Consider the following 26,894-nt stretch of genomic DNA (forward strand, 5'->3'; position numbering starts at 1 on the left):
GACTCTCAGGGTCCCTTTCAGCCCGACATTTCAATTTTGATGATAAACGAACGGCACTCGCTACCCCAGTCTTGAAAATGAAGCACATTTTTTTGTGCAATAGTAATACTTGTGTGTAGACACTGAGATGGTGCTACAAAATGAATGAAGCCTCACAATGCCCCTGTGAAGAAGGCATTTTCATATTAGGGATGGGGAAAGTGGCACAATCTGTGATTTGCCTATGGCCATAAGACTTATCTGTGGCAGAGATGAAAATAAAACTAGATTGTCTGATTCTTATTGCTGTGCCTTAACCACAATACCATCTTGTATTATTAAAAGTGTCCCTATAGCTGAGTTTCTCAAATATATAGATAACTTACACTTATAGCACTTGGAGAGACAAGGTGGATGAGGTAATACCTTTTATTGGACCAACTTCTCTTGGTGAGAGACAAGCTTTAGAGCCACAGAGAACTCCTCTTCAGGTCTGTGAAAGGTACTCTGGCCTTGTCTACACTGCCACATAACAGCGCTGAAACTTACTCGCTCAGTGATGCAAAAAAACATCCCCCTGAGCAATGCAAGTTTCAGCGCTGTAAAGTGGCATTGTAGACAGTGCACCGGCACTGGGAGCTACTTCCCTCATAGGGGGTGGCTGCGACTACACAGCCACGTTAAAGTGCTGCAAGGGCTGGTGGCCATACTCTGAGGCCACCAAAAAAATTGTTCTGAGAACCTCTGCCATAGAATATGTGCTATTTATGCTGAACAATCTTTTTCATCTTGCATTTAGCTGTGATGCTCAGTTGGAGTACTTTTCCCAGACCTGAAAGATTTGTCTCTCACCAACAGAAGTTGGTCCAATAAAAGATATCACCTCATCCACCTTGTCTCTCTAATGTCCTAGGACCAACACATCTACAACTACACTCCATACAATGATGGTAGATAGCACTTTCCATTTCAGAATTATTTTTACATACATTACATCACAGGGATTTTGTAGGACTCTGTTACGTAGGTAAGTATTATGGGTAAGATTTTTTTTAAAAAACAAGAGGTTGTAGTCAGGCTCCTAAGTAAGAGGTCATATGCTCAAAAGCAGTGAGGTTCCATTGACTTCATTTGGAGCTGCTGTCGTCTTAGGGCCTGACCCAACTTAAGTGAATGGCGTTCAGTACGTAGACTTCCCTTCAGGCATGAAGACTGACAGGAGTCTCTCACCGGTTTTAAAAATCTAAGATTTTCTTTTTAAATACGATGGGTCTAGAGGGACCGATGCGGAGTTTGTCTGAATGGGTGCCTTTCATATGTCTCTTTTGGGTTTTATTAAGTGTTCCGCTGTTTGTCTTAGATATCTTTATTAATGAAATATAAAACTATAAAATTATCTAATATCAACATTGATTGCTATTTCTGTTATTTTGCAGGTTCATGGAACCAGCTGTTATTGTTTGCCTAGGTGGAATTCTCCCTTTCGGATCAATTTTCATTGAAATGTGAGGGGTTTTTTGCATGGAATTAAGTTAACCATTGCTAGTAAATATATTATGCCTGATCAGTTGAAACTGCTAAAACGGTGTAGTTATGATATAATAAAGTTGCCTATTTCATTCAATTCTACTTAGGTATTTTATTTTCACTTCATTCTGGGCTTACAAGATCTACTATGTTTATGGCTTCATGATGTTGGTGCTGGTTATCCTCTGCATTGTGACAGTCTGTGTGACCATTGTATGTACGTACTTCCTGCTAAATGCAGAGGATTATAGGTGGTAAGTACCATTTTTGTTCATAAATATCCTAATAGTGTACTACCTCAGAATCATAATATGGAAAGGCTCTTGCAAATCTGTATTGATATAAAGTTTCTCTAAACACACGTGGATTTTTTTTAAATTACCCTGTATCAAGCAAAGGCTGGCATTAGAGTATGAATTGTTTGCAGTGTTGTTGTAGCCGTGTTGGTCGCAGGATAACAGAGAAAATGTAAGTTCATGTGTAGTAAGAGCATGTTGATTACACACTCAAACTGTGTAGTGTAAAAAATATACATAAGACAGAAGCTAATCAGTATTTGGTATTACTGACAAATAGTTTCCTGGAAGTCTGCTTTTCACATGAAGCACAACATGTTTAGGCAACTAGATTGTTTTTTCTACTGCAGATTTTTCCTGTACCATATGTTTTGCTGGGGAAACTTATGTTGTTTGCTCCATATCTGGTGGTGTGACAGACTTGTATGTGTTTTTCAGGCAATGGACGAGCTTTCTTTCTGCTGCATCAACTGCAATCTATGTTTACATGTATTCCTTTTACTACTACTTTTTCAAAACAAAGTAAGTGGTGATTGTATCTTGTACTTCATAGGTCAGCATTTAGTAAATCAAACATTTGACCTAAAGAATTAAAAATAAGCTTACTTTAGAGTAACTGGTATATTGAGAAACTACAAAAAAATCACCTAAGAACATAGGGACAGTCATACTGGGTCAGACCAAAGGTCCATCTAGCCCAGTTTCCTGTCTTCCAACAGTGGCCAATGCCAAATGCTTCAGAGGGGATGAATATAACAGGTAATCATCAAGTGATCCATTCCCTGTCACCCATTCCCAACTTCTGGCAAACAGAGGCTAGGGACACCATCCATGTCCATCCTGGCTAATAGCCATTGATGGACCTATCCTCCATGAATTTATGTAGTTCTTTTTTGAACTCTGTTATTGTCTTGGCCTTCACAACATCCTCTGGCAAAGAGTTCCACAGGTTGACTGTGCATTGTGTGAAAAAATACTTCCTTTTGTTTTTTTTAAACCTGCTGCCTATTAATTTCATTTGGTGACCCCCTAGTTCTTGTATTATGAGAAGGAGTAAATAATATTTCCTTATTTACTTTCTCCACCCCAGTCATGATTTTATAGACCTCTATCTATCACCCCTTAGTTGTGTCTCTTCCAATCTGAAAAGTCCCAATTTTATTAATCTCTCCTCATACAGAAGCCGTTCCATACCTCTAATAATTTTTGTTGCCATTTTCTGAAACTATACCTGTGGTATAAATTACTATCTTTTTTTTTTTTTTTTTTTTTTTCCCTTCCAGAATGTATGGCTTGTTTCAAACATCATTTTACTTTGGTTATATGGCGGTATTTAGCACAGCCTTGGGGATAATGTGTGGTAAGTCCAGAATATACTCAAATCTGCTTTGTGTATATCATAAATTCACAGCTGCCTCTTTTCAAAATGCTTTGTAAATAATTTCACTTCTGTATATATCATTAAGGAAAACCTACTATCCTTGAAAATAACGTTCCAATTTTCTGGCTTATATGCTTGGTTTTTCATTTTATACCAGTCTAGTAGAACCAGGTTTGTGTGAACTGCTTTTTCAAAAGTGAAGACATATCTTTTATGTGCTATGTAGAAAACAAGACATCACTCTGCAGGGCTGAAAGCATAAAATATTACTGTAATCAGAGGTTGAATTTCCAACACACCTGAGCTCTGCGCAATGAATTCCATATTAACTAGAGTCCTTTACCTTTTCTGTTTGAGATTAATCCTTTAGCACTCAGAGGGGGAGGTAGATTTCCAGGCATCCATTTAAACTGTGTCCTAAAACTCTCAACTTCTTATTTTTGAAATTTGAAAATGGAAGCCCTTAGTTCAGGAGTGGTCAGTTGAACAAATACTTCTCATTCTATTCACTGCTGACATACTCTCCCAGTATATGGGAGGATATGGGCCACAAGGATTTGTGGAGCAGGCACTGAGTAAGGAAGATTCTGCCTTGAATTTCCACCCAGCAGTGAAATGCCTGAGCCTCATGCTGTAATGCAAAGGTTATAAAAGGGCTATGGCTCTTGACAACCACCTTTTTTTTTTTTTTGCCACTTGACTGCTTCAAGTGCTTGTAACAGTCTGGCTCACACAGGACCTAAACTCTTCTGTAGTTTTGCGGGGGTTACGGTAGTTAGTCATTAACCTATACTATACCAAAGTGTAAAAAACTTTAATCCCAAAGCTGTGGCATACAACAGATCAGGATTTAATCACTGTGATGCAGCAAGAACACAGTGCTAGTAGCTGGTCACTACTGTTTGCCATGAAGAAGTACATTTGCCAGATCATCTGTTTGGCCTAGGCCATCATCTCCAGCCATGGCTCTTACAGACGGAAGGAGGACTAAAGCTAACCATGGTAGAGGAGTCTTCACGCTTCCCAGAAATTGTAGTCCAAGACCCAAACAGTTCTGGGGCAATAGGTACAATAGGGCACGTCACTTGACAGGAGATAAACTGAATGGTGCTTGACCTACTTTCTGGCAAGAGAGAGCCACACAGCAGTAGCCCCAAATCCCTTGGTGCCAGTAAGCCTTTGATATGTTCTCTGGGGTTAAGAGACTTATGCCAGTTCCTCTGCACCAGAGATGCACTTTTTCTAAATCCGTAAGCTGTGTTCCCAGCAGTGGATAAACTAAAGTTCCATCTAAGGCCTTAAAACATAAAAAGAAAAACCATTCTTCACACCCAAAAATCAGGTCGGTAGAAGGAAAGGTTCATTAGGGCCCATGGTCCATTTGTCAATGTCTCTGTCACAGAGGTATTTTCTAGAAAATTCCTCAGCAGTGCTATTTAAAGAAGCAGCTGTGAGCCATGGCTCTGGTGCTAACATTGCCCCTGTGATGGGTCCATTCTCTCCACCACCCCAGGACAGGACTGTGGTTCAAATGGGGCTGCTCGTCTTGCATCAAGAGGGATGGTTCTCTCCGCTCTTATCTTTTTAGCAGGCTCAGATATCCAGTGAAGGACTCATGGTTGGTCTCAGCACCATCTGAGATGGCATAGACTGCTCATTCCAGTAACTCCCAGTACCAGGGGTATCCTGAGATTGACAAGAATGTCAAAGAGTCCTGTTTTTTCTGGGAAGGAATGAGGAAGCAAATGTTTACAAATATTTACAAATGAGCAAAGAACACAGTGCTCTTTCATGCATTTGGTTTCACTTCCTGTTAGATGCTGTTTGAGCAGACCTTTGGATAAGAGTGTAGTAAAACATATGGAAGTTCACTTGCGGAATTTAATATATTCACCTATTGGCTTTTTTGGTTCTTTCCCTCACATGTTTTTGAGAGTGAAAATTGGTTCTTTCCCATTTTTGCCCAATATGACTGGCTTTATTCATGCAAGCCTGGAGTTTTATTTTACAACTCCCTACCCATGCAAATATTCCTTTGCTCCTAGTAGGAGTACTTGCATATGGGTTACTGATATCCATAAGGATTTGCAGGCTCAAGGCACTAATAGATTCAATATCCACCACTTATGCTTCATGTATATTTTTTCTACTCTTTAGAAGAGTCAAGAAGGTAATTTCATGACATTTACAAGGAAAAAGAAATGTGGTCAACTCTAAATTAAGTGCTTTTCTGACTGAAATCTCATCTTGCCTCCTGAAGTCTTTGGCACATTACAAGGTTCCCCCACTGTTCTGGCAGTCTCTCAGCTATTTTTTCTTTAATAGGGTTTTATATATCTTTCAGCTCTAATCTTTTTTTTTTTTTTAGTGTTCAACCTGGTACTGATTAAAATGTCTAATGCCAGGAACTGAGTGTGTCCATCAATTTTTGTAATTAAAATGTTTTTAAAAAAAAATTGAAAGGGAAAATCTTCATATGCTTTCTTGTTACTGTGAAAAGGTATTTGAAACAGTATTAAGGAGATATCTAGGTTTTTACTACCCACATATTTCTTCAAAATCAGACGACAATTCGTTTTGTATATTAAATTCATATCCAGCAGGGCTAACAAAGTGTGTTAGAAAAATGTGCACTGAGCATGCTTTTTACTGCTGATCTATTATGAAACAATGCACGGAGGGACAATGCTCATGTACGTGGCTGTCTGCAGCATCATGCAGTTGGATGCTGTTGGAATCAATTAACATGAACTTGCCTGCTTTGGAGCCCCTGCATGTCCAGGCCCCCTATCCCAATCATAAATCTCCCAACTGTGTTTACCTAACTCAGATTTCACACACTGTACTTTGATCACTGGAGAACACTGCTTCCTACAGAGCATAAGAGCTTTGAAAATGGAAGTGGGGAGCTCCCTAGAACTTCCAGACCTTTGATCTTAATGCAAGAGACAGACAAAACTTTAAAAATCCCCATCTCTTTAAATAGCATAGGGAGGAACTCATCTGATCTGGGTAGCCATTCTTCATGCCCTTGTGGCTCACTAACTTCATGGTGTCCATGCTTAATTCAGTTGAATATATGGTGCACTTGACCATGGCACATTCAGATAAATATTTACATATTGTTTACTCCCTTACTTGGAGTTTCTTAACTCTGTGTATACAAAATCACAACTCTGATTTGCATTAGTTGTTTTGTGGTATTAAGACCACAGAATCATAGAAGATGAGGGTTGGAAGAGACCTCAGGAGGTCATCTAGTCCAACCCCCTTCTCAAAGCAACAGCAAGGAAACTGTTTCTTTTATGATTCAGGTGTTCCTGACTGTTTGGATCCTTTGAATTTTGCTTTACATGCTTATGAAAGTTTATGGTTCTGATGAGATGGACTGTTTACAGTTACTCCATTAAACAAGTATTTGCTCAAAGATATCCCGATAGCCAAGTCCCTTGAAAACCCCCCTAGCCAAAATACAGTTCTTCTTACTTGATGGATTATACCTGTAAGTAAAATTCTTACTCAAAAGTTACAAATAATAGTTTTTTATACCTGGGTCTGGGTTCCAAGTAGTGAGGGTCAGGAACTCCCATATCTCCAGTATTCTAAGCCAGGGGTTCTCAACCTTTTTCTTTCTGAGGCCCCCCCAAACATGCTATTAAAAACTACGGGGCCTGGCAGGGGGCTCTGGACTTCAGCCATTGGGTGGGGGTGTGGAGGCTCAGTGCTCTGGGTGGCGGGCTCAGGGCTTCTGTTCTGCAGCGTGCTGGGGCTGAGGGGTGGCGACGCTCAAGGCTTCTGCCCCATGTGGGTTCTGGAGCTCAGGGCTTTAGACCTGGGATGGGGAGGGGCCACTGGGGCTTGGGGATTTAGCCCCAGAGGGAGTGCGAGGGCTCCCTGTGGCTCTGCTCCTGGTTTCAATCCCAGGACAGGTGGGGGAAGGGCCTCAGGTCTTCAACCCCATGGATCCTTTCCTAATTTCAGCCCTGTGGGGGCTCCGGCCTTGGGGCTCCCTGCAGTTCTGCTCTAGATTTTAGCTGCACACTTCAGACACAGGGCCCTGTGGCCCCCTGAAACCAGCTCGAGGCCCCTCCAGGCAGCCATGGATCCCTGGTTGAGAACCGCTGTTCTAAAGCAGATAGCATCACCTGGGGTAGCACACACCCTGTTCAATTCCTCTTTTGGCTGACACAGTGACATTCTATGCTACTGCGTTGCACACGACTTTAGCTAACACTTTCTAGTTGTTAACTGAGGAATGGTATCTCTTTCTTCCTTGTCTTGCAAAGCCAACTTGTATTGAAATAAGTAGCTTAGTGAGCAGCGTTAGTCTTTGTATCAACAGCCGTATATGAGAAACTATGTCTGCAAAGCGACCTGGGGACTTCAAGCCATACTTTGGATGCAGTCGTAAGCTGTCCCTCATGGATATGACTGTTGCCCAAGATTCAGGGTAGGCCATGACTTGTTTCTGTGGCTGAGATCTGTGGCCTGATGTCTCCTCCAAACTGTCAGGACCTAACTTGAATGTTTTAAGCATTTGTTGGCCTTCCAAGCTTCTATAGTGTCTCACATCATTACACCCCAGAGGGCCTCAAAGCACAGATGTCAGAATGCTTCAGGGTAGCTCAGTTTAAATTAAAAGGAGTACTTGTGGCACCTTAGAGACTAACAAATTTATTAGAGCATAAGCTTTCGTGAGCTACAGCTCATTTCATCAGATGTATGCTGTGGAAAATACAGGGAGGAGATTTTATATACACAGAGAACATGAAACAATGGGTGTTACCATACACACTGTAACGAGAGTGATCAGGTAAGGTGAGCTACTACCAGCAGGAGAGGAAAAAAATCTTTTGTAGTGATAATCAAGGTGGGCCATTTCCAGCAGGTGACAAGAACGTGCCTCACACGGCTGCTACTCTGAAACCTGTCAGTTTAAATGAGAATTGAAACTGTTGACATTGTCTGCTTTGATGCTGGCAGAACATTACTAATCTCTCAGGAGTGGTTCAGCACCTTTAGAGCGGCCGGCTACCGTCAGCAAGGCTGGAAGACAAGGTTTTGACATGCTCAAGGAATTCTGAAAACATTCCTGATGTTGGACTAAGTGCAACACAGACTATTAGAGAAGACCACTAAACTAGCCTGGCCACATCTAGTCTTTCCAAGTTGCCAAGCAGTCTACTCCAACCCCAATAGTACCAGGGCTTGTGGGCCACAGCCTGATTCCTTGTACTGACTGAATTCATTTAATCCTATTGCCTTGGCCAAGTCATTTAATACACACGCCATGTCAGCTAGCTAGGTAAAGCACTGTCATGATGCTGAACCTGCTTGATACTTATGCCCCATGCTCTTATTGCTCTTGATGCGCTCCGTTCAGAAGCAATTAGCTTGCTTGGTGCTGATGGCCTGATCTAACTCAGATGCATCTGCCATATCTTTTGGTTTCACAATTGCAGCTTGCTATTTGAGGCTAATGGGAGGACTCACTCATTAGCCTGGGGGATCCAAAGGACTCCTCAGTCCTTATGAGTTTATAGGAAGTCTGAAGAGGGCCCGAAGATTTTTCTGCACTTGGAAACATCCCATCCTTCCAGTAGCTAGGTTGTTCCTGTTCGTTCATTCCTTAACTGATTGTTGAAGGATATGTATCAGGAGTTTCAAAAGGGCTGATCACAATTACTTTGCACCAAAGGATATTACAGTTTACTTCTTCCCGCTTCCTCATCCCCCACCATCTCCCTGAAAGATTATTAGTAGAGATGGCTGTGCATGTGAGTAAGATCTCTGGATCAGCTCTTCTGGATCAGCTCTTCTGGATCATAATTCTAAGCACAAGGATGCTCTTTGAATCTCTCTGCCACCGCCACCATGATGCTGGAGTCACCCTGGTTCATACTGAAATACCCAAATTCTTAGCTTGTGCCCATGAACTAAATGGGGTATATAAATGTCACATCTCAGACCAAAGCCTGTCTTCTCCTTTGGAGAGTCTTAGGATATGTCTGCCTTTGAGGTGGGAGGTGTGATTCCCAGGTTGTCTAGACATGCCATGCTAATTGAGTTTGAGTTGGCACTCAGACCACAGCAGTGATGGACACCTTTCTTCCCTATTCCTTGGAGAAAGGCCTCCATATGTACCTTTCATCCTCCCCCATCCAAAAGTTCTGACCTAGCTCAGGAGAGACACATACTCAGTTATCTTAAAAGCCCCATTTTGGTCAAGACGCATCTTGTTCTTGATCCCTTTCAAAGTTGGCAGTGTTTCAGGTTTAGTTTCCTTTATGTGGCACTCTAAGCTTTAATCAACCAACATGACGATATTTTTTGGTTTACTTTACCTTAGTTTTAGCCTGTGACCCATTGTAGTATCTGAGCACCTTCCACGTGAAATCAGTAGTGAAATTTCAAGTGGAATTCATGGAGTCTCTGGTACTTCTCCCTTTTTGGGGTAGAAATTCTGCTTGGGTAAGGTTTTTGATTTGATTTCTGTCTTTTTTGGTTTGGCTGGTAGAAGTGGGTGTCAGTGAGTGCCATTCTTATGGTTGAAAGGCTTTTTCAAAGTGGAAAGTTTTGCAGCATTTCCCTAAAGATGTTCAGGCTCTGTAATCACCTGCTCTTCTTTGGAAGTTTTGTTCATATCTGGATCCTCTTGTCAAGTGCTTTGGGACCCCCTTTATCTGACATACTTCATCCTGGGCTTTAATCTGTGTTGTCGCAGAGGAGCACGCGTGTGAGTTTTCCATGCATAATCTATTCTGGGAAGAACATCTTAATAAACTTGGTATGGAAGGTCTCTTGGCTTTTATCTGCGGTGGATTACAGCCCTTAGATTGTCCACCTAGCTTTTGGTTTCACTTCTGACCATGGAGTGGGTCAGACTGGCTGAGTAACTGCAGTTCTCTTGATCCTTTCCGGGTTTGCACCTTTGGTGTCGTGTTAGCTTATCCTCGCAGGTTGGGATCAGCAGTCAACCTTCCATTTGTTCCTGTTTGGGAGGTATGCAGTATAGTCGTGTAGCATTATCTACGCTACTGCTTACTCAGCCTTGCTTATCCATCTTCGATTCTAGGTTTGGCCTACTGCAGTTGCAGAACCTGCTTCTGGGATGAGTCCTTGCTGTCTTGCCACTTGAGTATCTAGTTTTTGTTAGGATGCCTTTTACTACTGCGATGTATTGTTCAATCCCAAACTGCCTCCATCCTCAAACACCTAATGTCCTGTTCCTTTATTACTGCTGTGGTCCAAGCATACGTGCCTCATGACTCTTACTAATTTGAAAACTGCAGGTTGCAATTTCCTTTTAACAACTTATTGCTATTCATTTCTAGCTCATGGTGAGAAAAAGAACATTCACTTTCAGAAAATCTGTAATTTATAATAAAATCCACCTACCCCAGAGATTTGGGAATGTTTTGCTTTACACCCTTTGCTTGGAGAAAAGGACCTGGTTATCAGAAGCAGTAGGGGGAACTGCTATATTATCAGGGCAAGGGAGCATAGACTTCTGGGGAGATGGTTTAATGGATTTAGATCTTTAGAGCTATGGGAGTTCTTGCCAGTTATTCACTGGGAGCATGGATAATTGTATACAGTTTGAGAAAAAGTATTCTCAGGTAAGTAATTGTTTTTTTTTTTTTTTAGAATGAATGGTTTAAATGACCGTCTCTAAGAACAGTGTATTTGTTTTATGTTAATAGTTATTAGGTGATCTCCTCTAAAATATACATTTTATTTTTTTTGTTTTGCAGGAGCTATTGGTTACATGGGAACAAGTGCCTTTGTTCGTAAAATCTACACTAATGTGAAAATTGACTAAGGAAATAAGAAAACTTAACTATGGATCAGTTACTGTTTTCAGTGGGGGTGAACTTGCACAACAAAAAGCGCAAGAAGAGAGTTGGGTTTTAAGACTGGGCCTCGTGTGGGTCTCCATTTTGTGGATGGCTTAAAGTAACATCTATTTTCATTGATCCTAGATTCTTACTGACTGCTTTCTCCAACTGTTCACAGCAAATGCTTGGATTATATGCAGTAGGCATTACTACAGTACATGGCTAACCTTCCCAAAAAACCCTAGCTCATTAAAGACGAATAGGCTAGCTCTCTTCAGTGAAGAGGACAAACAGTTTATTTCAAGCATTTGTTCCATTCAATAAAAAGAGGGAAACTTGGCTACTAAAACTGCTTGATTAGTAGTCTTCCTGGTACTTAACATTTCTAAATTATCTAAAAATGCTGTTCCAGAAAGATTACTTTTCTGGTTTTCACTGCCATTGTCCGGATAGAAGTATGTTTTGTATTTTGACTCTGGGTGCTTCTTTTTGGTTCATTTGCAGTATCAACTATCCCTACACCCATTGGTCTAAAAAATATATTAAACTCACCTGCATGTAATATATCAGCGATCATTCTAGTTGGACCAACTTCCCATTTATTTATCTTTAAAGTAATATCCAGCTACATCTTAAATCCATCCAAAGAAGATACAGTCTGAAGACAGTGCAATTTACTGTACAGTTAGAAAGCAAAATGTTAAACGAAGAGGATGCTGTTTGTTTTTTATTAAACGTTTTGAGGTCTAGATTAAAACAAAACCAACGTTTTAACTGAATGTCTAAAGTGATTCTCCTTTTTTTTCCAAGTTAGTCTTTTTTTCCAGTTTGGGTTTGAATGAAGGCTTTCCTTAAGACATTATAAAGCGGTAATAAGTGTATATAACATTAAATAATGTAACTTAGGTGTAGATCTCAAATGTATTTGGATGTACAGATTTACTACAGAGTACTTTTTTCTGATGATTCGGTGTACAAATGTGTGAATTTGGGTGGCTTTTTACATCTTGCCTGCCATTGCATGAAACGTTGGGGTTTCCTCACAATGTGTGTATGTCCTACTTTCTGGTCTGTTTCCTTTCTGAAGCTCTTACAGGAATTACATTTGTAATTTAGAACATTTTAATTTTTGTTTAATCCTATCTGGACACTTGTGTAACATCTAAAGCACGGTTGCTTTAGAGTGTTCAGAAAACTAAAATAAACTTTTCAGACAAAAATGTTCTGATTGTGAAAATAGATGAATTTGCAGTTGAAAATGTCTGTTTAAAAAGGCAAGACTATTGAATGCCACTTTCTGTATACAGTATTACTGTGCTTTTCAAATATCGAAAACCCACGCTTCAAAGTCTGAGAAAGTTTGCCTATATCCGGGCTATCCAGTACGGTTCCAAAGATGGCCAGCTGAGAGAGATCCTTCTTGACTGAGATGTTTATGGGGAAATTTGTTGATCCAATTAGTATACCGGGGAGAAGGAATGAGAGGAGCACTAATATAAACGGGCAAATAAAGGTTAAGATTTTCTAAGACAAATGAGTGTTAATTGTGTAGTGTACTTGGCTAGAAAGATTCTTCATGTGTTAAATTCTTCATTTGTTTCCATGAGAGATTAAAAGCCAGTCAGCTTGGGATTTTGGCACATGCCATATAGGGATGGCTTTCATAAGACTGTCTGTTTGGAACATAACATCTGCCCCAGAAAATGCAACTTGTTGAATTAAAAAGAAAAAGGACAGTGACCCCATGCAATGGTATTTGTATTAATTATCCCTAAATTGTGTATTTATAAAACATACCATTATTGAGCTGTGGATGAAATACCATTCCACCCTTGAAGAGGGGAGAACCGAACTCATAGGAAGTATTTATTACAAGGTACGTTTCTAGAAAGTTGTGCACCATGTGTGTGTGTATATTTTATGTGAAGTATGTGAGCTTTAAATGAATGGAACGTTGATTTTCTTGGCCAGTGTTAACTGATCTTTGCAGGAAAAGAGAAGTGGCATTTAAAGTAAGTGTATAGTTGGTTGTAGCTATAGTTTGCTGTTTGACATATGATGGTTCTAGTTTAAAAGCACATAGACTCACTCCAAAGGGAGCATAAACTTGGTCAGCAATTATTTTGCCTTAATAAAATGACTGTTTCACAAAATGTAGATTTTTAAACAAAAATGGTTTTTGTACTTGTTCCCTCTAGTGACTTTCCTAGCCCTCTTCTGTTGAATGTTCTTCTGAATGTAAAGTGCAAATCAATTATCAAACACAATAAATACATTAAGTGCCCCTCTGAGGTACAAGATTTGGAAAGGGATTATTAATAATGGGTCTGTATCACTGTATTTAGGGTACTTGGATATGATTAGTCTATCAGAAATGTCATAAATCATTTTTGAAATTTCATTTAATTGGTTGTCTTGTAGTTGGATTTTTTTTTTAGTACTATAGAATTGCATGTTGCATATTTCCTTTCTCCATCTTCTGGCATTATTAGCTTCAGAAAATCCAGCCAGCACACTGTACTTCTTTTAAGTGACATTGAAAAGATACAAACCATGATTTCATTTCTGCAAGTATGTTCCTCTGGAGAAATGCTTTACGTTTGAAATAATTGACATTTTTACACTTCTACCCTAGCGCAGGAATAGGTTTTTTTCTGCTTTTGAAGGATTGTGAAGTGTGACTGCTTTGTTATTTTGAGCTGCTTGTCCTTGTCATGGTTGCTGTTCGAGCAGAGCCTAGTTATTAGCTCAAATTACTGAGAATACATCTTGAACCATCTCAAGTAATAGGATACGGAAGCTCTTGGCCTAGGCAACATAGCCCTTCCTCTGTTGTGGATGAAATAAAGATCTTACGCCTAATACTTCTCCTAGCATGGCCTCTTGTCAGTTCTTGAATTGGCTTTAAAGCCATCTGTTAGGAACTCTTCAGTTTGCGTCTTCCTATTTTGGTACAGATAACTTTTGTTGAATTTACTAAATGGTGATGTGTAGCAATAGCCCATCTCAGCCAACTGCGTTGGATAAATTCAACTGTGAATGTTTTGAATTTAGAAAGGAATGCGACTAGCATGCAGCTGTAGTACTGAGCACAGGAAAAAGGAGAATGCTACGTTAGAGATTTAAGTGGTTTATTTTGTAGTCATTTTTATTGGACTTTTGACATCTCGTTGCATAAGAGCAGCAGTGTAACTTAAAATGCAGTTATAGTTGCAAAAGTGACTAGATAAAATTGATCGTGCCTGACTGAAAGCTTGCTCTCTCTGTTCGGAGGGATCTACTCATTTTAGTGGCAAATTTAGATTTTACTATTGTCAGCACTGCAGAGGCAACAGTAACGAGTTGGAATTTATTCTGGTTCTCTCAACAGTAAGTTCCAGTTGCACGACCCATTCAGTTACATGTATGCAGCCCTACTGAAGGACATGGAACTGAGGGCCGAATTTGGTCTGCTGAAACTTAGTGGTAATGATGTATAAACCAGAAAGAAGCCAGCCTGACTTGTTCAGATCTCAAGACTCCAGCAGGAGCCAACTCTGGTAAATTGAGCGTGTTTGATCTAGACTCAAGTCTACACTCTGAAATTTCTTAAATTCCTATCAGTATTGTCTCTGGTCCAGTGCTAGCACAGGTGGGACCTGTATAATAGTCAAGGATCTGATAGCTGGACCCCTTTTTGTCATTGTTTTTGGTAAACCCGCGGAAGCGGGGCTCTCACCATTACTATAGTCACTTCAGTTGAGTCAGAAAGGGCACCCGAATGAATCAGATTTCCCGATTTCCCAAATGTGGACAAGACTTGAGGCACAAATGTAATGCTGTTTGTTGTTCTGTTAGAATAGACCCGCACTTCAGAATGCAAAACTCTGTGCTGATGCATTTCCATTCTTCAGGAGCAGCTCTTCAGTTCTTTCATCTTTCCCAATGTGGGAGCTCCAAAGTGTCTTTCTGGAATAGAAATGATTTCCTTCCAGAGGAAAACACATGCAATTAGAAAATTAGGTAACTTTTTTCTCTGGGAGATGCTTTTAAATCTTAAAATTAATGCTAACGTTTCATTGTCATACTTTTGGGAGTACCTAGGGCATGGGTTTTCAACCTGGAGGTGATAACCTGCTTTTTTTTCATGGCTAGGTAGAAGTGGTCCTGAAACTTCCTTCTGTTGCAACCTTGGGGTCATGGTATAGCAAAAGAAAACCAAATTGTCTAGACCAGTGGCTTTCAACTTGTGGTCCATGGACCCCTGGGAGTCCACAGACCATGTCTAAGGTTTCCAAAGGGGTCTGCACCTCCATTTGAAATTTTTTCGGGGTCCGCAAATGAAAAAAGGTTGAAAACCACTGGTCTAAACAATTGCAACTTTTGCAATATCTTGAAAAGTGACATTAGCGAGTTCTAATGCATGGAGAAAATCTAAATCATTTTGGGGGAGGACAAAAAGAAGGGTGTGGCCATTTGTTTGTTTTGGGAGAGGCTAGTCCTATATGCTGAATTAACCAATGTTTGAAGACAAACTGCTGATGGTGAACTCATGTTTAGGCTTTCTAAAGGTGTATTTTCAAGGCTTCTCCTTTTCGTTCTTACCAGTATACTGATAAGAGTATAAGAATTGCAAAAGATTCTTACAGAGGAGAGGTTGATACAAAACACAAGGGGAAAATTGTTACTTGCTGGTATATTCATCTTATAAGCACTTTCGGTCTGTGGAAACAGTAGCTTGCTAACCAGCAATACTATCAAGGCAAGGCCAAGTATTGGGTACTTGCTGAGGTTCTGTGTGTTGTAACTTAATTTTTTTTAAATAATTAAATTTAACCCCCCCCACCCCCAGATACTTTCTTTATATTCTGGACAGAAGAGTCATAAGAGTATGCAAGAGTTCATGTGAAGTATTCAAGAAGCAACTTCTATCTGAGGCTCCTTTGCATGAGTACACGTAACAAAAATGTACTGTGTTTTTATAATAGCAGATTAATACACAAGTAGAATATTGCTTACATTTTACAGAAGAACTTGTTTTCCCACCTTTTGTAGCACAGGTTAGAGCATGTTCCTAGTAGCATGAACTAGTTTGTTCATTACAACATGGCACTGTCACGTATAATTGATCATTTTGTTAAAAAGGTAGACAATGTCCAAGCACAAGCTGAAGTACTTTGCTGAATAGGGATGGTTTGCTGAATTGGACCCCAAAAGTAGAAGGGTGAACCAAATAGGAAAATTATAAATATTTTTACAAAAATTATTTTTACTAAAAAATGATGAAAATGTAAGTTTGATCTGCACTGCAGGAATCTGTCACATTGAGGCCAGTAAACTTAAAAAAAAAATTCTTGTAATGGAGATATTAGAAATACCCCTTGTAGCTTTTTTAACTTTTCTGTGTAAGTGAGGAAGCTTCACGGGTGAGGAAGTTGTTCAGGGCATACAAGTGAAAAGTTTTATGAATGGAGGCAATATACTTTATGCCACAAGCCAGGTTAGCCAACAGTTGATAAATGTTAGCATACTGAAGACTTGCATCCTTTGAATTTGAGGATTTCTCAAATCTTATTTGTATTTCAGCCCATAAACCTAACAAACAATTTTGCTCTGATCAAGTAGGAATGCTTTTTACAGCAGTAGGTCTTGTTGCAAAAAGGCTGGCTAATGAAACAATAGATTTCCTTCTAGCAAAAGGATTTGAAGATGTACAGTGGCCAAGTTTTGGTAGAGCTTTATAGAAGGTTGTTCTGAAAGTCCAGAGTGGTAATTGTTCTTCTACCTGATATGCAGAGGTCTCTACATCTAAAGTCACTTATTGCTGAGAATAATTACAAGCATTAGGATCAGAGAATATCAGGAAATATTTAATTTCCTTAAAGGGAAGTTATTGTTTGCAATCTCTTGTACTTCCATTTTCTCAACGTTTGTCTTTTATCTGTAAATTTCCAGTGCCTGTAATGTACCGAGACAATAGAATCATAGGGTTAAAAAGGACCACACGGTTCAGCAATAGATAAAGCATGGCTTCTATTGGCCTAGTTAGTAGGAGGGAAAGCTCCCTTTTTGGGTTATCTGATGGATCTGCTGCTTAGGAATCACAAGCACCTTGGTTTAACTGTATCACTTTAATTTTCTAGGAAAGTGGTGTATTGTATCCACTGCTGCAAGCTGCTTATCCTACTGTGTGCTGTAGCAATGTGCCCTCATGTAGTGCAACAATGGAGTGTTTCCCTCTTGTCTGGCCAGCAGTTGGCAGATGAACTAATTAGCATTGACCCTTCTTTATTTGGAGGTCTAATCAAAAGGATGTCTAATTCTTTTACCAGAGCAGGCACATCTTCAAGCCTAAGAACTGGAGAAAATCCTATGTCAAATAACTCTGCTTTCTAATACAATCATTCAGTGTTACGGGGATGCAGTTAGGAAGCTTAAATTCAGTATTTAGAGTCTGTAAAAGCTTTTTAAACAATTGTAATTAGAACCTTTTTTCATGAGCTGAAAACAGTTTGTAGTTGAGCTTTAGTTTCTTTTTGCCTTGCTCCCAAGAAGTGTTTGCAATTGCAACGCAAAAAACTGCAGCATTGTCTGATAATCTGAAACTGGCCAGCTAAGCTTCCTTGTCTAAACCGCACAAAGTGCAAAAAAAAAACCAAAAACTGCATCTGTGGTCAAAGTAAAACCAAAAATATTGGTTTTAATAACATGACACAGCAAAGGAAATCTAGGTTTTAAAATCTTTTAAAGCTAAGAGAAAAGAAGTACTTGTGGCACCTTAGAGACTAACAAATTTATTTGAGCATAAGCTTTTGTGAGCTACAGCTCACTTCATTGGATGCTCACGAAAGCTTATGTGAATACAGACTAACGGCTGCTACTCTGAAACCTGTCCTTAAAGCGAAGAGTGTCTTAGTCTTGGAAGTTAGAGAAAGGTTTAGCATGTTCTGTGGTCAGTGATATAGCAGACTGCCACTGCCGTTGAGGTTAGAAGATTATTTAGATAATCATGTATACACACAAAACTCATGATAAAACATGGACAAGGAGTGCATTCTGTGTAACTAAGAAGGATCTACTCCTTTGGGTTGCAGCCAGCTTTCTTTTGCTAATTCATTAAATCAAAACCTTTTGAGAATCGTCAAATTAGTAACAAATTCAGGTAGTGTATGCCACCAGGCTCTTCAGGAATGGACAACTCAGGGTGGATGTTGGAATGCAACTCTTCTTGCCTGATGGTAGTGGTTTAGAGGGTTTAGCATCACATTTCTGTCCTTTTTTTGTGGCAGGAGACACAACCTTCTTTGGAAAGACCAACAGACACATTCAGAGAATTCCAAACACCAGAGGAATCTTGCCAAAGGTGGCCTGTATGGTTTTGTTTAACCCTATTGCAGCTGGCATCACTGGAAGCAATCAACTAACTCAGTGGTTCCCAAACTTTATTGGTTCACAAACCACCTTCTTAAATGGTTGCGAAGTGAATTGATGGCACATCAAGCTCTCATACCACAATTTGGGGACTTCTGGTTTAGCCCGTCTTGCTCTTTCCTTTGAGAGGTCCTTTGTTTCTTCCTGGGGCCCTTGTTTTGAGTAAAATACAAGTTTTAAGAAATGTTGCAGGAAGTTGCTTTATTTTCCCAAGATTCAAGGACTGAACAATGGAGGGAAGTATTGTTTGATATTTCTTTGGGAAGGGGAATGGCTCCTAAAATACTTTGCATTTACATAAAATCTTAAATTCAGTGATCTCAAAGTACTCTGCAAACCACGACCTACTTCCCAAGGCGTTGAGGCTGTTTCACTTTTTTGAGTAATAGGGATAGATCACTCAAATGTCTCCTAAATTTTAATGTATAAATGGATCTGGTTGCAAATGGAATAAATTCTTTTTTCTGCTACCAAAAGCTCAAGTATCGCACTGAAGCACAAATATATTGGCCCATTTACTGATTTAGTACACAGAAAGAAACGTTGGGATGATAAACTTATGGAGAAATTCAGATAACTATTAACCCCACAAAAATATTATGGCATGATTAAAATTTGTTATAGAGGTAAAAAGCAGTATCGAGTGAGAGACAATAGGAATCAATAATGGAACCCAATTTAATTTCATTAACAACCTCGAGCTGTAACTTAGAGCATAATCAAATCCTGCTGAAAAGCCCAAACCAAAGAATAGGCAAACACAAAGGAAGTGGGAACCAACCCAAGTAGTGACCAAGAGAGACGAGAACAATAGACTGCAATAATGAGATTAAGTATAAATAGACACAAAGCCTATACCCATAAAGAGGAAATCAACACTAGTTCAAACTAAGGAACGGCTGTTTGAAAAGTTGAATGCAACAAGACTTGGGACGATACTATGAAACAACTTGTGGTGCAATGCCATACTGGCAGGGGAGAAACCAATGCATCTTGGATACTTTGATTTTCCTCAGATCTGTTAGCTTCTCTACGAATATGGTATGGCTTTTGAGGAGAATCTTCTGTAATGAAAAGTTCTATGTCCGTACACCCACAGTCATGGTTGTGTGTAGCAAAAGCTGTTGCATTTTACTGTGTGACTGGCTGTCGAGTGTCCTTGAACATGTTTTTGTTGTATTCCACACTGAGGTCATAAGAGGCTGGTGTAGACTGCAGCAACAGCATGGAGTTCTGGATCCACAAAGGGTTCTTTCCCCAAATCCTTTACTACTTTTTGACAAATCAACTTGTTTGTCAAATCTAAACTCAACCCATGCGTCACCAGAAAATTTGCTCCCAGCAGGTTTTGTGGTTCTGGTAACTTAGCCAGAGCAAACATGAGTCCTGCATAAATCTCCTTTGGGGACTATCAGTGGGTGAGACCACTTTATTTTAATAGGCTGTTTTGTAAAAGTCTCAATTGCCATGACTCCTTTTCTTTCCAACAGCGATGTGGCTGGGTGAGGGTCATAATGTAGATACACCTGCACCTCTGTCCACTATACACATTCCCTTCCCACTCCTTAGCAGAGCCATACAGTTCTCCCTGCTCTGCCTGTATCTAAAGAGGCCATTATACAGCCTGGTGGGTACTGGGGACATTGTGAATGTGTATCCTCTCCCCCACTTTACCTGGCTTTTAGAATCAGGGCCTGATCAACTGATTCAGAAAACCAGGTATCACATCCCCTTAGAGGGGACTGGATTTCTATTTGAGTGTATTTGGACTGTCCAGTTGGCTGTGAAACTATTTCAGTTCCTTCCCTTGTAGCTCAAGGGAATCATTCATGTAGCAAATTTCTGCCACCATGTCATCCCATTGATTCAATGAATCAGACTGGGCTGGGCACTGCTTTGGAAATGGAGGGCAAATTTTCTAAGGTGCTGGTTTCTAATTCAAGCCTGCTCAAAACCATTAGACACCGTAGCAGTAAGATTCACCAGTGCTTGTATACAGTCCTTAGCCTGGTTTGCAACAGGCTTAATCTCCCTTCTAACTAATTCATATTGCTCTCCTTTTTGCCTCTCTAAAGTATTGCACAGTAACAACAAACTATTCATTGCTGTTCCCTTTAAATCATTCCTGTTAACTTTCTGGGTATTAGCCTTGTGTTTTAAACAAAGTACTCACAAACCCAAAGGGATCTTGCGGCTCTGCTATATTTATCGAGGTGTCCAGACTTCTCCCATGACTAGCAATATAAGACTTAACAGACGGCATTAAAATTGCTTGTTCGCTCTGGAACCCAAGCATATTAGGTCTGTTAGTGCATCTTAGCCCAGTGGTTTGAGCAATGGCCTGCTAAACCCAGGGTTGTGAGCTCAATCCTTGAGGGGGCCATTTAGGGATCTGGGGCAAACATTGGGGATTGGTCCTGCTTTGAGCAGGGGGTTGGACTAGATGACCTCCTGAGGTCCCTTCAAACCCTAATATTCTATGTTCTATCATAGGTATACCACTACATACTAAGGAGGCACCCCCCACTTACTAGTGTAAAAACCAGTTTATTTAATATTGTGTACTTGTAGCATGTTAAAGTTTATAAGTCCGCAACCTGACTCTGTCCCTGATATTAAGAATATTCAGCCTCTCTTTGGACCAGAATCAGTGTAGGTGGAGGATAGGTGTGCAGTCACGTTCCTGAATGCAATCACTAGTGGAAGTTTTTCAGTGATCCTTTGGATTCTTTTGGGAATCGAAAGCTGCTCAGTCACTGCCCACTACCTGTGTTCGGGTCTTCAGTCACCTTGGCCTGGAATCAGTTTTTCGACAAAGGGGGAAAACACTGTCACTTTCCCAAACACCCCTTTCAGTTCCAGAATTAAAGGGACACCCTTATTGGGAGTCCTTGGTCTCTCCGAGGAGTGTGATTATCAACCGGTGAGGCCAGAAGCATGTCAGCTCCCCCACACCTGAGAGCCAGAATTATCAGTTATTCTGGAAGCACAGTCAGCCCTATTCTCCCACTGGCACCAGAATTAAAGGCTAGTGCGCTGTCACCAGCCTTGGAAGTCCCAGAAAAAAATACCTTCTCTGTCCAGTCCCTACAGCCTAAAGGTATGTGTACTCTGTGATAAAACACCTCTGGCTGGCCCATGTTAGCTGACTTGGGCTCGGGCCGCTGGGTTATAAAAGTGCAGTGTAGAAGTTCGAGCTCTACTCTGGGACCTCACAAGGGGGAAGGTTTCCAGAGCCCAGGCTCCAGCCTGAGCCCAGGCGTCTACACAGCAATTTTATGGCCTTGCGAACCCAAGTCAGCTGACACGGAGCAGCCTCTGGGTGTGTTGTTGCAATGTAGGCAATATGCTGTTTAGGTCTGTGGACAGACAGGAGGCCCAAGCACAACTGCTTGGCTGTATCCTGGTAATTCCCAGATGATTTTGCATCTACATCTTTGAGCCAGTTCTGGGTTTCTGTAATCTTCAGTACCACCAAAAAACAAACCATATACTTAAAAAAAAAAAATCAATTTCACTGTGCAACACTACGAGTATTTTAACTGCAGTTGCTTAGGAGAGAAAGTACTCTGGCTGGATAAAAGCAGTGCCCAAAACAATTCCACAGATTGCTCAAACCAGTTTTGCAGCTGCATTATGAAACTTAAGGCTTCTAAGGCTATATCTACAGTGCACTTTTTTGTTGGTAAAACTTCTGTCAGGAGTGTGAAAAAACCCCACCCCTGACCAACAAGGGACTGAGGGAAATGATTATTCCCCTCTATTTGGCACTGGTGAGGCCACATCTGGAGTATTACGTCCAATTTTGGGCCCCTCACTACAGAAAGGATGTGGACAAATTGGAGAGAGTCCAGCAGAGGGCAACGAAAATGATCAGGGGGCTGGGGCACATGACTTCTGAGGAGCGGCTGAGGTAACTAGGCTTGTTTAGTCTGCAGAAGAGTGAGGAGGGATTTGATAGCCGCCTTCAACTACCTGAAGGGGGGGTTCCAAAGAGGATGGAGCTTGGCTGTTCTCAGTGGTGGCAGATGACAGAAAAAGGAGCAATGGTCTCAAGTTGCAGTGGGGGAGGTCTCGGTTGGATATTAGGAAACACTGTTTCCCAAGGAGGGTGGTGAAGCACTGGAATGGGTTACCTAGGGAGGTGGTAGAATCTCCATCCTTAGAGGTTTTTAAGACCTGGCTTGACAAAGCCCTGGCTGGGATGATTTAGTTGGGGATTGATCCTGCTTTGAGCAGGGTGTTGGACTAGATGACCTCCTGAGGTCTCTTCCAACCCTAATCTTCTATGATTCCATGACTGTACCTGTTTTCCTCAAAAACAGTATTCTAAATTCCAGAAGATCAGAATCTCTCTACATGAAAAAACGTGAATACAAATCGCTTTGGAAATCTTTGTGGGATAAATAAAGCGGGTAAAGTTTTTCACCCATCAATTTCAGATTAGTATTTGTGAACTAAATAGAAATTCCTTATCCTCAGTGGAATATGTTATACAAGTAAGATCGCAGGACCAAAACCAGACCACTTGGTTCATCCAGGACTGCTTCTTACCACATTTCAACTCCTGTAACTATACTTGAATCTTCCAGGAGATGGTGCCTCAGCCACTTCCATTAGGAGTCCAGTCCACTGTCACTTTCCCAAAGTGCTCTGACAGTGAAAGGCGAGATTTCTTTCCTTGGCCTCTGCTACTGCTCATTTCTACCTTTGCCAAATGTGTGAATATTTTTCCTCCTTCATTTATAAAATTATAAGGGTATGCGTGGACTGTGCGCATGGATGCCCTCTGAACCCCAAGCGCGCTCTCCTACAGATTTTCAATTCCTTAGCTTCCTCATTCTTGTTTTTCTCTTTCCTTCCTTCCTATGGGGAGCAGAATTCCATGGTACTCCAGGTGCACTTGCACTAGATTATGCAGGACATCAATCTTTACCCTGGTTTTGCCATGTGTTGTAGCCTATAGTGATGATGCTTATGTTTATATAGTAATGTTAAAATAAAAGTAGGGCCAAAAATGTATTTCTCAAAAATTGGCTTGACAATAGTCAGTCGAGGCTGGTAAAGTGTAAGTAAAAGTGAAGGGAGACAATTCAGAGGCAAGTTGAAGACGAGTTATGATGTAATGGGCTTTTACAAGATTTTTAGATAAAATGTTAATGTTTTGGATGCTCAATGTTAAAGAGTCAATAAAAATAAAAAAATAATTATAGTAAAGGTGGATTTAATTTAATTAAGGGACATTAAAATGGATTATTAAAAGGTTAACATCCTCATTTTAGATTAGGCATGCCCATCTATCATCAAGGTACTGTCAGAGAAAGGGTTATACCTATTTTCCTCATTTAAGGACTGATCTCCCCTAAGTGCATCATTTCATCTTACAATTTAGTGTAAATCCAGTGTAATATAGGGAGACCTGTTTGCTTAACTACTTTATATTAAGTTTTTACTTTTATCACTCATTGTGTCATTCACAGCCCTTCACTAAATTAAGTGATCTATAGCTGCCCTGAAGGCAGGAAATGTAAATAATTCAGTTTGTTTTTATTATTTTTAAAATTACTGTCTGGGAACACACAAACCAAAGATTACAATTGGTGTGGAAACCCAGGCCTGGGAAATGCAGGACTGAGTGGATTTGCGAGGTTATTGGGGAACGAGAAAGTCAGGAAAGCTTCAGAGAGCAAAACTTTTCCTTCTCACTTAGGCTATTTACACTGTGCGCCTCACAGCTTTATGGACGAAGCGCTGTCTGCACAGTTGCTTTTTGTGGGTCAAACTAATGCTTCCACTAATGCAGCCCACTATGCCGTGAGCAAGATTGTGTGTCTCACCAAATTACATTTATATTTTACATTTCAGGGCCCATTTAGCTTCTTGGATCAAAAAAACACATTCCACAAGCCTTTTTCTGTTGAGGCTTGATGTGTGTGCATATGACTTACACTGATTAGGGGCTCCTGGCTCTAAAGATTAAGTCATCTTTTTCAGTGAGGCAAAGAAATGTCACTCCTTTAACTTGCAGCCAAGTGATGTTCAAGAATGTTACAGCTTGGGAGAATGCCAAACAGGCATTCATAGAAGGACTGAGCTCCCTTGGTGTTAGAAGTCTAGAAGTTATATCTTCACAAAGAGACTTTGCTGCTATGTCTGTGTAAATTCACTCATCTGGATAACAGTGATCACCTGGCTAGAACAATCATCTGGGCTTGCACAAACTAATCCACAGAACTAGGAAACCACAAACATTCACTGACTTTTTTTATCCAGACCCGAAGCAAGTTCTTCAGTGCTAATGTCTATAAAGGGACCTTTGTATTAGCACAGAGTTCCCAGCCTATGGGCTGCCACCCTGAAGGAGGTCAGCAGAGGATTTCCATGTGGTCACAAGATGGTTCCCACTCCTTGATGGCACACAGCTGAATCCCACTAGTGAACACTCAGGTAACTCTGCTGAACCAAAGTGCTGATTGCAGGAGAGGCTGCATTCCCAGTGTTGGAGATGTTCAAGTATTTACTCCCCTCACAGAAGAACAACACTGCCAGGACCCACCCTGGAGGGAGTGGAACAGCTACCCCTGCAAGCAGCCAGGAGGGGAGAATGTGCCTGGTCTCACGAGTGAAGTGCTAGGGGAGTTGGCACATCCTTTGATTTACCACTAGAACCAGTGATAACTTGGCATGTGGTGCCATAGGAAGTGGTAGATTAACCTCCAGAGGAAGGAATAAGGTTGAGAACTCCTTGTATTAGCAGATGTGTTAAAAACAAGGAGCCAGGGTTCCTTAAGGATGATACCCTCTATCAAAGATATTCTTCCAAGGGTCAGGAATAAACTCTTAAAATGGATTCTGATTAAAGCAATTACTGTTCATCCGCTTTCCCGTTCCCCTTGAAATGCCACCTTCTGGAAGGTGTGGAAATATGCAGCTAGAGTTTATTGTAGGAAATGGAAGAAAATACTGCACCTGCAATGCTGCAACTGGGACACCAAAGAGCAGCAGTTAAACCTTTCTGCTCACAGCAGAAGCCAAGATACTGTCAGCCATATATTTCCAGTTCCATGGTGTAATCTGTTGCATTATGCATTTCCAATGTATACATCATTGCAGTATCTGAGCCATGCACGAGTATTATGTCCAAAAAGGACATGCACAAACACTTCCCTGGGCACACTGCATTCTTCAATGGGAATTCTATTTGTTAGTCTGGCAAGGTCTACTTGGTAGACCATCTTCCTACTTGATGGAGCCTGCCCAAATGGTAGCCAGGCTTGTTCTTTTGTGGTTTGGTAAGGAATTCCACAGTCCAGGGCCTTCCACTGGATCTTCCTAGTCCCTGAGTTTCACAAGATGCTTGATTGGAGAGTCCCTGTTGAGTGCAGCTGTTTGGTAGATTGTGAAGAGAGGCAATCTCAAAGCTAGCTATGGCTAGGCCCTAAACCACTGAAGCCTTTAAAGATCAGAACCAGGTTGAGAGTCAGATGTGAAGCCAGTATGGGCGGGGAGCGTGCTTGTGCTTTATGTGCTCTCACCTGTCTTTTATTTAGGAGATGGTACTGTGTGCAGAGGGGAAGGAGGTCAGCTTATGGTAAACCTCAGCTAAAGTCAGTAGCAGTAATTTAGCTTCATGACTAAGGCCTGGTCTACGCTACAGTTAGATCAAAGCAAGGCAGCTTACATCAACCTAACTATGTAACTGCCTACACTACAGTAGTGCTCCTGCTGGTAAGTTGCCCACTACATTGACTTAATAACTCCACCTCTGCGGGGGGTAGAGCTTAGGGCATTGATCACAGTGGTGTCGATTTAGCCACATGGTGTAGACAAGGCCATAGTCTTCATACTGGAGCTTTAGTCCATCTTTTAGCTACCCTGGGCCTAGCCATTGACATGCCTTCAGAATAAGGACTGAGACCTTGAACTTGATGCGATATTCTATGGGAAGTGAGTGTAGAGAGCGAAGGCCAGGTGTGATGTGCAGTAACTCATATTGTTGAGCTGTGCTGCAGTGTTCTGTACCAGTCAGTTTCTTAAGGGTTCTTTTCTTCATACCCAGGTGTATCACATTGCTATAGTCCAGAGGAGAGGTAGTGAAGCAGTGTATAACTGATGCTAGGTTGCTGTTTGCTGTCCAGGATGGGATGAAGTCATCTAGGTGGCTACAAGATGGTAGAGTGTGCCACTCCTGGAAACTGCTATTTCAGAGCTTAGTTAGCATCAGTGAAGAATTCAGGAGCACTCTGAAGCTATGGAATGGATTGACAGATCATGGGTGTTTGTCTTCAACTGAAAAAACCTTGCATCATGGCTGCACATTCTTTAAAATACTATCCTGTACCTACCAGCATAACCTGTCTTTTTCCAGGTCAGCATCAGCCAATTCCTGTTCTCTGTGAGCTGATCTTCAAGCTCTGGACCAGATTGGTGGTGCTGGCATCTTTATAAAGGGTGATAGCTACT

The 26,894-nt window shown here is 40.9% G+C and overlaps 1 protein-coding gene across 1 annotated transcript in view; it reads left to right on the top strand.

Moving 5' to 3' along the window:
• TM9SF3 (transmembrane 9 superfamily member 3) overlaps window positions 1–12,555 on the top strand; it is an 84,132-nt gene extending 71,577 nt beyond the window's left edge. The window contains exons 11-15 of the mRNA XM_084632911.1: window positions 1,416–1,484; window positions 1,614–1,760; window positions 2,241–2,324; window positions 3,086–3,162; window positions 10,938–12,555. Of these exons, the coding sequence (XP_084489037.1) occupies window positions 1,416–1,484; window positions 1,614–1,760; window positions 2,241–2,324; window positions 3,086–3,162; window positions 10,938–11,005 (445 nt within the window). The 3' untranslated portion in view covers window positions 11,006–12,555. The remainder of the gene's footprint in view (window positions 1–1,415; window positions 1,485–1,613; window positions 1,761–2,240; window positions 2,325–3,085; window positions 3,163–10,937) is intronic.
• The last annotated feature ends 14,339 nt before the right edge of the window (window positions 12,556–26,894 follow it).

Source organism: Lepidochelys olivacea (assembly GCF_965140295.1).
Source record: "Lepidochelys olivacea isolate rLepOli2 genome assembly, chromosome: 7".
NCBI classification, from domain to species: domain Eukaryota; kingdom Metazoa; phylum Chordata; order Testudines; family Cheloniidae; genus Lepidochelys; species Lepidochelys olivacea.